Source organism: Cyprinodon variegatus, unplaced genomic scaffold, assembly GCF_000732505.1.
Source record: "Cyprinodon variegatus isolate N-32 unplaced genomic scaffold, C_variegatus-1.0 Scaffold1075, whole genome shotgun sequence".
NCBI lineage: Eukaryota > Metazoa > Chordata > Actinopteri > Cyprinodontiformes > Cyprinodontidae > Cyprinodon > Cyprinodon variegatus.
The window spans coordinates 119,938-129,238 of NW_015151528.1; the positions used below are offsets into that span (position 1 = coordinate 119,938).

At 39.9% G+C, this 9,301-nt stretch overlaps 2 protein-coding genes across 3 annotated transcripts in view; one reads left to right on the forward strand and one right to left on the reverse strand.

Moving 5' to 3' along the window:
* Nucleotides 1-2,593, forward strand: ndufb11 (NADH:ubiquinone oxidoreductase subunit B11). The gene is made up of 3 exons (XM_015400122.1): nucleotides 1-234; nucleotides 532-662; nucleotides 2,400-2,593. The coding sequence occupies exons 1-3, from the start codon at nucleotides 61-63 to the stop codon at nucleotides 2,524-2,526; spliced, it is 432 nt and encodes a 143-aa protein (XP_015255608.1). The 5' UTR covers nucleotides 1-60; the 3' UTR covers nucleotides 2,527-2,593.
* Nucleotides 2,594-3,253: 660 nt separating this feature from the next.
* Nucleotides 3,254-9,301, reverse strand: part of mtch1 (mitochondrial carrier 1) — a 17,419-nt gene continuing 11,371 nt past the window's right edge. For both annotated transcript variants that reach the window (XM_015400132.1, XM_015400130.1), the window contains exons 7-12: nucleotides 6,730-6,789; nucleotides 6,547-6,640; nucleotides 4,900-4,947; nucleotides 4,750-4,817; nucleotides 4,434-4,509; nucleotides 3,254-4,338 (exon numbers count right to left, since the gene is read on the reverse strand). In XM_015400132.1, coding sequence (XP_015255618.1) covers nucleotides 4,264-4,338; nucleotides 4,434-4,509; nucleotides 4,750-4,817; nucleotides 4,900-4,947; nucleotides 6,547-6,640; nucleotides 6,730-6,789 — 421 coding nt within the window. In that variant the 3' untranslated portion in view covers nucleotides 3,254-4,263. The remainder of the gene's footprint in view (nucleotides 4,339-4,433; nucleotides 4,510-4,749; nucleotides 4,818-4,899; nucleotides 4,948-6,546; nucleotides 6,641-6,729; nucleotides 6,790-9,301) is intronic.

Genomic DNA, 9,301 nt, shown 5'->3' on the forward strand with positions numbered 1-9,301 from the left:
GCATTTAAAATTGTTTTATTTCCGGTTCCGGTGGTATAGTGTCCTTCTCAGGCAGGCGATATGTTGGCCCGGTTGTCTCGGTTCGGGCTCGCATTGCCCCGGTCTCTCGCTGTTCCACCTGCGCGCTTTGTATCCCAGTCCAAAGCATCCAGCGCCACCGCTTCCACGGCGGTGACCGAGCTGCACCGCCCCGGAGAGCAGGCCGGACACGGTGAGGTCAGCCCGTATGTCAAGGTGAGTTTAGCAGCTACATCTCCTGCTTTTATAGACAGGCTGACTGGACAGATGGCTGGTAACGGTCATGTTTGCTTTGACCTGTCCGGGTTGACAACTGATCCTGTTTATTCTGTTAAGATGGATTCAGATTCTTCACATTTAAATTCTAAAACACTCAGTCACTGATCCTTAGATCCCAGGGAGGAAATACAACAACTATGCTAACAAACAGCTAACTAATTGGCTAATCATAGAAAACACAGTAAAGGGTATTGACAGTTTTCTGGTTTGTTTTTAATAATTTTTCATTATTAGAATCCAGATTACCACGGCTTCTCCAGCGATCCTGTGGAGGATGAATGGAACATGAAGGTTGGCTTCTTCTTGGGCATCTCTGTGGCTCTTGTTATTGGAGGAACCTTTATCCACTACTTACCAGACCACGGGTAAGCTCACATGTGAGATGCCAGGTTGAGTTGAGAGATTAGAATGAAAAGATTGTATGCTGAAATGTTCAAGATCGCTAATTGCCATAAAAACAGCTTCTTCCCCTCTGCCATAAGACTCATGAACACCCAACTATATGTCAGACTCTATAACCTGCCCGTGCCATTTACACTGCTCTATTTGCACACTGCTGTATTTGCACTCCTTGTAAGATGCTATTTTACTTTTTACATTTTATATCCATATTTTTATCTTAAGTGTATATATTAGTCTATTTTATTGCATGCCTTATACCCACAGTGTTTTAGATATTTTTGTAATTTTATTTACCTATTCCATATTATGTTTCATGTTGCACGATTGTACCATAAAAAATTCCTAGTTTGTGAACTCCTTCACTAACAATGGCAATAAACCTGATTCTGATTGTGTTTAGCTTTTATTCGAAATGTTATAACCCAGGAATCCATGGCTGTTGTGAGTTAAAAAAAAAAATATGAAAGATTAATCTTTCTTATTTTCTGTCCAGTAAACAATGTCTGAGATAAAGTAATCATTTTGTTCTGTAGTTGTGAAGGGAGCATTGTTGTTAAAAACAAACATAAAAAAAAGTCACAAACTAAGCAGATATTCACCTTCACGATTTTCTTTTACAGATCAGAGTTCACATTTACAAGTCCTAATGTAGTAAAACACTCCATGACACTATCATCAAGATTTTTGACTGTAATAATTACCTTAAATGTTGTTAGCTTTTCACCAAATGTAACAGAAAGCATTCCTTCCTAAATGTTCCAGGATTATCTCACCAGCTGACAAAATATCTTCTCTAGAAATAATTCATTTCCACACAGGGAATTTGTTGTTTTAAGAAAGCATATCCCTCCAACAGGCATCCCAAGTTCCAAAAACTAATTTCAGGGAGATGCTTATCAAACCCCCCGAACAACCTAACTTTACTCGAGGATTCAACCTCTGCTATTTCACAGGATGCACAGCTTTGAGTGCTGACTTGGTGACTGTCGGGGAGTAAATCAAAACTTATTGGCTTATATTTCTGCATTTTCAATCAGCGCGCTTTCTGACAACCAGTTGTCCCGATGAACAGAGCATCACTTTGGACAGATACGCTGCACAGGTTGCACAAGCAACCTCCTCCCCACACCCCCTTTCTCTTGTTGTGTCTGTGCAATCGAAGTAGTTATAATCCGCTCATGATGCACAAGTTATTGTATTGCTTGCACGCTCTTACTCACATTAAAAAACACAACCTCCCATAGTCTAAAATCCGGAATGAATGATTTGACTCCAGGGCATCTCTGAACAACTATCTATATCAGGAAGACTTATGGGAGATTTGGGATGTCTGACATGTCATGGAATGGTCTTATTAGATTGCTAAAATGATGTTGTGTTTTTCTTTTAAGAGGACAGGACGCAGTTCCCTTGCTTCAGTACACCTTATTATATTTGATTGCTCCTTGGTGGGTTTTGCTGAACTGCCATTATCTCAATCAGGTGTGTTTGAAAGACATGGGAAACATACAGGCTGGTGCTCAGTACCAGGAACTAATAGTTTGGTTTGTTCAAATAATCATACAGGGTAAATACATTAGAGAAATATTCTAATGGAGGTTTCGGTATTATTTTAATCGACAATGAGGGACAATAGCAAATGATAATTTGTAGCCAAAAATGTGTTAACATGAGATCTAAGCAGTCTTTGTGGTTTTCAGTATGCGGCAGTGGGCCAGAAGGGAAGCAGAGCGGCTCATCCAGGTCAGAGAGAAAGAAGGTCTGCCTCTCATCGATGAAAACTATTATGACACAACGAAAATTATACTGCCTTCATCTGAGGAATAAACCTTCAGCACTGTCCCACTGTATTTCATGGTTATTGTAAATCACTGATATAATAAAAGATATTCTTATTGGATTGTGTAGTTTTGTTTTTTCTTAACCTGATTCTAATAAGTTGTTTTGCTGTTAAGTCGTTTTATTTTAACTGTTTTTCATATATAACTGTTTCACAGGAGTATTGAAATGGATGAATTTTATGCAGTGCATGAGGTAGCAGTTTTTTTCAGTAAAACAAAGTCCTGCTTCATCTTTTCAGACTATTATCAAAACCTTTGTTGATCAGCAGCTGTTAAAGCAGTTTTGGGTGATAGCCGAAACAATTCAGAAAGAAAATGAACTGCAAGCTGGGCCCTGTTAATTAATAAACATGTTCATGTTGCTGCAACGCCATACACCGTAATGATCCCCGGAATAGGAAACTATGCAAACAATCTGATTTTTTTACATTCAGGCTACAACGTGAGAGGATTTATATAGGTGTGTTTGTTTTTCCCTGCATCCCAAACCTAAACTTGAATATACTTTAATGTAAAAATGACCGCTTTAGGTCTTAGATCTACCTAGATCAATAACTAATGGATCAACTAGAATATATTGCAAGGTGGCTTTATGTAGAATCTCAGCAGGAGAAGCAGGGTGATAAAGTATGGGACCTTCACTGATTATTTAAAAAAAAAAAAAAGGATTTATTGTGTATTAGCCTTATTTTATATTTATTTTTTTCATCCAAGAGCCCAAATTGGGAACAAGCAATACACATTAGCTCTGGGTAAACAGCTCAGATTACAGCAAAGTTTTCAATTTACCAGTCTATATTCAAACTGAATGAAAATTTGATCCAGAATAACAAAAATTAGATCTAGGATACCAGTAACTTAGCCTTTTCTTTCCTAGGGTGGCTGGACTCAGGCTTATGAGGTAAGGCAAGGAGCTTGAATTTCACGGAGGAGCTTGTGGTAGAAATGCTGCGCTTTCACTTCCAGAATAGGTGGTTGAGAAAGTCCTGGAATCTGACCAGGAAGCCTCAAGAACACTTTCCTGCAGGGGCAGATTCAGGAAATTTGAGGACCTAGGCAATAACAGACAGGGGTCCCTCTAAATTGAGAAGACGACACATAAAACACCCATTATACATATGCAGAAATTTTAATAGAATAGACATCCATTATTTGTTCTAAGTTTTGTCCCTCTCGTCCCTTTTCTTGTTGTTTTCCTCTCTGACCCACTGGAGGAAAGGATAGATGGATACTAAACAATAGGGCCAAGCCTTGAGAAAATACTACATTATAGTTTTAGTTATCCTTAATAACTGAACTTTGCTACTTTAACTCAGTAACAAAAAGAAATCAACCCAGTTCTTAAGATGATGCTTAAGCTGCTTTATGTACCGATGTTTATTTTGCATAAATTAAGAGCTGCAGAAGTCACAAAAGGTTCAGACAGGAAGCTAAAAAAAAACAAATGCTGATCATCATCAAGGTCAATTTGCACCAAGGTAGCTGACCAGCACTGAAGATGAAGGCATATTAATAGGGCTGTGGTGTTGGTTTCATCATACTTTTAACAGAGTTCTCACCCACATTTCTTGAAGTCCAAACAGCTGAAATGATAGTTAATTCTGTAAAAAGCTAAATCTTAATCAGAAAACCTTTTATCTGTATGATGGAATGCAGTTTTAGCGATGAGCTCCTGCTCTTTCTGGACAACAACTGAAAACAGCCTGGCAGGTCATAAACATAATCAGTCTTCAATGGAAGGCAGTAAATTTATGGGCGCACGGCGGAAAAAGAAGCTTGAACCTCTGTGGAGCTGACCCTAAAGGAGGATGGGAAAAACGGATAAAATTTTAATTTTCTGCTAAGACTTTTTCCTGCTCATAAGCATAAGAGTGCTGCTATGACAAAGGTTACCTTGGTACTCAGATAATTCCAACAGTGCAGCCAGGATTTGAAGATGGGAGACTGAGGAGGAAGGCCTGCAGCTAGACTGGAAATACAGTTCCACCAGTCAGAGCACAGCAGTAGCACCACAGGGAAATTTGCTTCTACTTTCAGAATGTGACATTAAGTTACACGATTCTGTTGTCTAAAACCTTTGGGGATAAGGATAGCGGAATGTTTGGTTTGATGACAAACACTTGCCCTGAAGCAGGATTTAAACATCATGTGATCACTTCTACAGGACCACGAAATACTCAGACCTTTAATTGATCCTGTCATTACTCACCCACAATTGTTGATAGCCATTATATCAGCAACCAGCGTAAATGGATAAGTGAGAACACTCACTGTAATCTGGAGAAATAGAGTCAATGTCAATGTAGCAGTGGACTATCAGAGCCTAGCAATGAAAAAAATGCTTTGAGGATATACTTACGCCCATCACAAACTTTGTGTAGCCTCTTATTGCTGATGCCTGACTAAACTAAAAAATACAAACACATGGAGATTTGATTAAATTAAGATGTAAAGGATAAATTATATTACATTTTAACCCCTCATACTCCTGGTCGGGGTTGGTGACACCTTTATCTCAAGCTCAGGTCCTCTACCAGAGGCCTGGGAGTCTGAGGGTTTCTCTCAATATCTTAGCCTCCCTAGAACTGCACATTACTGGACTGGGATCTCTGATGTTGAAGCCACTTTTCCAGTGTGGAGGTTACTGCCCCAAGGGCACTACAGTTGCCTTCAGCTTGCAGGCTCTTTGTATCTGGAGGTCCCACAGGATCTTAGCTCTGTCATTCTCTACCACTTTGGGAGGTGGCTAGTATTTTTACATGGGGGTCTCCAGTTGTATGCTGAAGAGATGTTTCTGTAAACTACATCAGCCACTTGGTTATGATGTTCCATGTTTTATTTTCTTGCTAGTACCTTACACCCTGCTGTGAGATGGTGGATTGTTTCTGGGGCCATTTTACCCAAAGATATGTGTGGGCGTTTGTGGCTGTGTGTGTTAAGACAGAAAGAACTCCATTTCACTCGCACCCCCCGCCATGCTTCTGCGTTTACATTTGAGAGGAAGAAAGAGAAGAATCCTTGTTTGCGCATGCCCATTGAGCAATTTGCCCACGACGGTCAGTAGAAAATCAAACATGGTTGATTTTGTCCCAACCTCATGATTCCTGATCAGGAGGTGGTCATGAGAGGCTGATCGCCCCTACCTACCCCCTGTACACTACACAATCAGGCTGAATATCGGCCCGATCGGAAACTTCTTGCACGACTAAAAAAGTTGCCCCGAAAAGGGCAAAAAATCGCACAGTGTAAGCCCTGCTTTAGATAGGTAGGTAGGTATCTATATATATCTTGCATACTTTTCATGGTAGAAAAATCCCACAATGGTCACAGAAATAAGTTGAAACTGACCAAAGTATTAAAAACATATAAAGTCTATTAAAATAAAGAAAGGAAAGATATACATTGATTTTTAACCATGCTTTAACAAAATGATTAAAATAATTAAACTCATGAAATAGGCCTGGAAAAAATATGATACTTTTAACTTTTGTTACAGCTGAGGCAATCACTGTAATTAAATGATTCCTGTAACTGTCAATTTGATCTCTGCTCCTCTTAGTAGGGGTTCTGGCCTCTCTTAATGAGCAAACTGCCTAAGTTTTGTCAGGTTTGAAGGGTGCCTTATCCAGATGTCATAAGTCTAACCTGGCATGCACAGTATCAATATGGAAAGCTTCATGTAGAAAGCATTTCTAAAATGCAGGGACATTTAGTACATTTCTTCGAACTGATTGGGTACCTGCCACCATGTTTTTTCATAGCTACAGTATATATATATGTAAACTTTGGTTTATTGAGGAATGTTAATTTCTTAATCAGTCAATTGAAAAAAAATTATACATTAAGTGATTTCTAAAATAATAGATAGTTGCAGGGCTAGATGAAATTGTTTCTGTCTGGTTTTGTTTGGACCCAAAAAAATTACAGCAGCTCTTCTTATCTTAACTACAGGCCACAATGTATTTTTTCAGCAAACAGCATCCATTTTCACAGCTCATATACGCACACTGTCATCAACAGCATAGGTGTTGATAAAGTGAGCCAGTAGGTTACAGCACCACAGGAACAGGACCTCTCCCAGCAAATGTGGAACAAAACCACTGCAAGCAAGCACATTGGTGAGACTGGTGGGGATCCGAGCAGGATTTAAACATAATGAAAGAACTGTATAGAGGGAGTCAGAACTTGCATATAAAATCCAGTCAATCCTTCCTCCTTAAATATCTTCACAATGCATCCAAAAACACCACTGCAAATAAAAGAAAAGAAACAATACATTCAGCAACATTTCACCACAAACACGAGATCGGCCAATTACAGTCAGCCCTGTTGAACTTTTCAATGTATTGCAATATTTAGGCTTTAAGCATAAAGATCTAAAATAGTAATTCTTGGTAAAGAATCAACAAGTGGGACACAATCATTAAGTGGAACACCATTTATTGAATATTTTAAACGTTTTGAATAAAAAACCAAGAAATTAAAAATCATTCAGCTCCCTTGAGTTAACAATTTTAGGTCCACCTTTTGCTGCGATTACAGCCGCAAGTCATTTGGGGAATCAGTTTTGCACATCGAGTGACCACAATTTTTGCCCGTTCCTCCTTGCAAAATAGCTTGAGCTCAGTGAGGTTGGATGTAGAGTGTTTTCTAACAGCAGTTTCTAGTTGTTTCCACAGATTACCGATTGGATTCAGGAGTGGACTTTCAATTGGCAATTCTAACAACTGGATATGTTTATTCATGAACCACTCCATTGTAGATTTGCTTTATGTTTCGGATCATTGTCTTGTTGGAAGACAAATCTGCATCCCAGTCTCAGGTCTTTTGCAGACCTAAACAGGTTTTCTTTCAGAATGGTCCTGTTTTTGGTTCCATCTATCTTCCCATCAATTTTTAATCATCTTCCCTGTCCCTGCTGCAGTAAAGGCCCAAACCATGAAGGTGCCACCACCATGTTTGACATTGGGATATTCAGAATCATGAGCTGTATTTGTTTTACGCCAAACATAATGTTTTACATTTTTGGCATCTGACCAGAACACCACCTTTCACATTTGGTGTCTTCCAAGTGGTTTGTGGCAAACTTTAAACGAGAAAGGTTACAGATATCTTTAAGAAATGGCTTTCTTCTTGCCACCCTTCCATAAAGGCTAGAGTAGTGCAGTATCTACTGATTATTATCCCATGGACAGAGTCTTCCACCTCAGCTGTAGATCTCCTAGTTCATCCAGAGTGATCATGGGCAGATGGAGAAGGACTGCAATCATTGACATGGATTGAACTGACTCTCAACACATTATCTGCAACAGTTATAATACCTTGTGTGATTTTGCCTGCTAAGAGTCTAACTTTCCCTACAGTAGTTGGAATTGACTATATTTTCTTCTACGGCTTACAGTTCTAATATTTCTGAAAACAGTTACTGGTCTAAAACTAACAAGAATCAACTCTTCCTTTTAACCGACACCATCATGGAAAGAAATATTAGCTGTGCTGCTGCCATCAACACCTTTGTTTCTAGATGTTGGAGCTTGGCCTGTTTTCCAGTGTATTCCTGTTTCTCCGACTGTGACTGACTGGATGTGCTCTCTTTCATCCTCATTGGAGCTGGCTTGGAGTTTGTCTTCCTGGCTGTGTGTTTCCTGGATGGGGCTGCCTGTGGAGCAGGTTTACAGCTGCCTTTTGTATCTATGCTTCTTTTTCTATGTCTGCTTCTGTCTCCTTGAACCCCCAGTCAACCTCGGAATACGGCCGCTCACACTGAGCCTGGTGCTGCTGGAGGTTTTCATCCTGTTAAAAGGGATTTTTTTTCTCTCCACTGTCACTACAAGAATGCTTAGAGTGACTGATTTCCTTTGAGTCAATGAGTCAATGCAATTAACTGGTTTTCCATAGATGGAAAACTTTGAATTAGAGCCCTGCACTCCCGCGGGACTCTAGGGACCCAACGCAAAGCAGTGCGACGCAGGACAAATATTGAAAGCTCATGGCGGGTGTGGGCAGGAGGGAGAGCGCACAGCGCAGGTGCGGGCGGGAGCGGTGATAAGCGGCAGTCCCGCGAACTAAAAATTAGTTTTAAAATGTAAAATAAAGTCATAAATTATCAGTCTATGTCTATCATATACATACATCAAAATGTGCTGGGTGGGGCCTCCATCATACGGTGTTTAAAATGATAAATTATAACTTATTATATATCTATTTTATACGTGAACATGATGATGAGTGGCATATACGATTATGCACAATATATTATTCCTAATATCTTCAGTAGATTTTGGTAGGTTAGTTGGGTATTGCTGTGAAGCAGCAGTTCGTGCCACCAAACATATGTCATGCACTATGCCAGTAATGAGCTCACCTAAGCACAGCGTGTTTAATTTCTCAAACTAATGACACAAATTGCCTTGAGCAGTAGGCGAACGTTATAATCATGCCGGAATTGTTTGCGGGAGCGGGACAAACTATTACAGGTGTGGGCAGAAGCGGGACTGAAATCATAAATATTTGCGAGAGCGGGACTGACCACAGCGGGAGCGGCTGGGCACGGGACTGGAAAATCTGTCTCATGCAGGCTTCTACTTTGAATCAATTTGACTGGATGATCTGGTTAAATTGTAAAGTGCATTGAGATGACATGTTGTCAATTGGCACTATGTAAATAAAGTGAATTGAATTATACACCCCCCGGCCACTTTATTAGGTACCCCATGCTAGTAACAAGGCATTTCCGCCCACAGAACTGCCACTCACTGGAT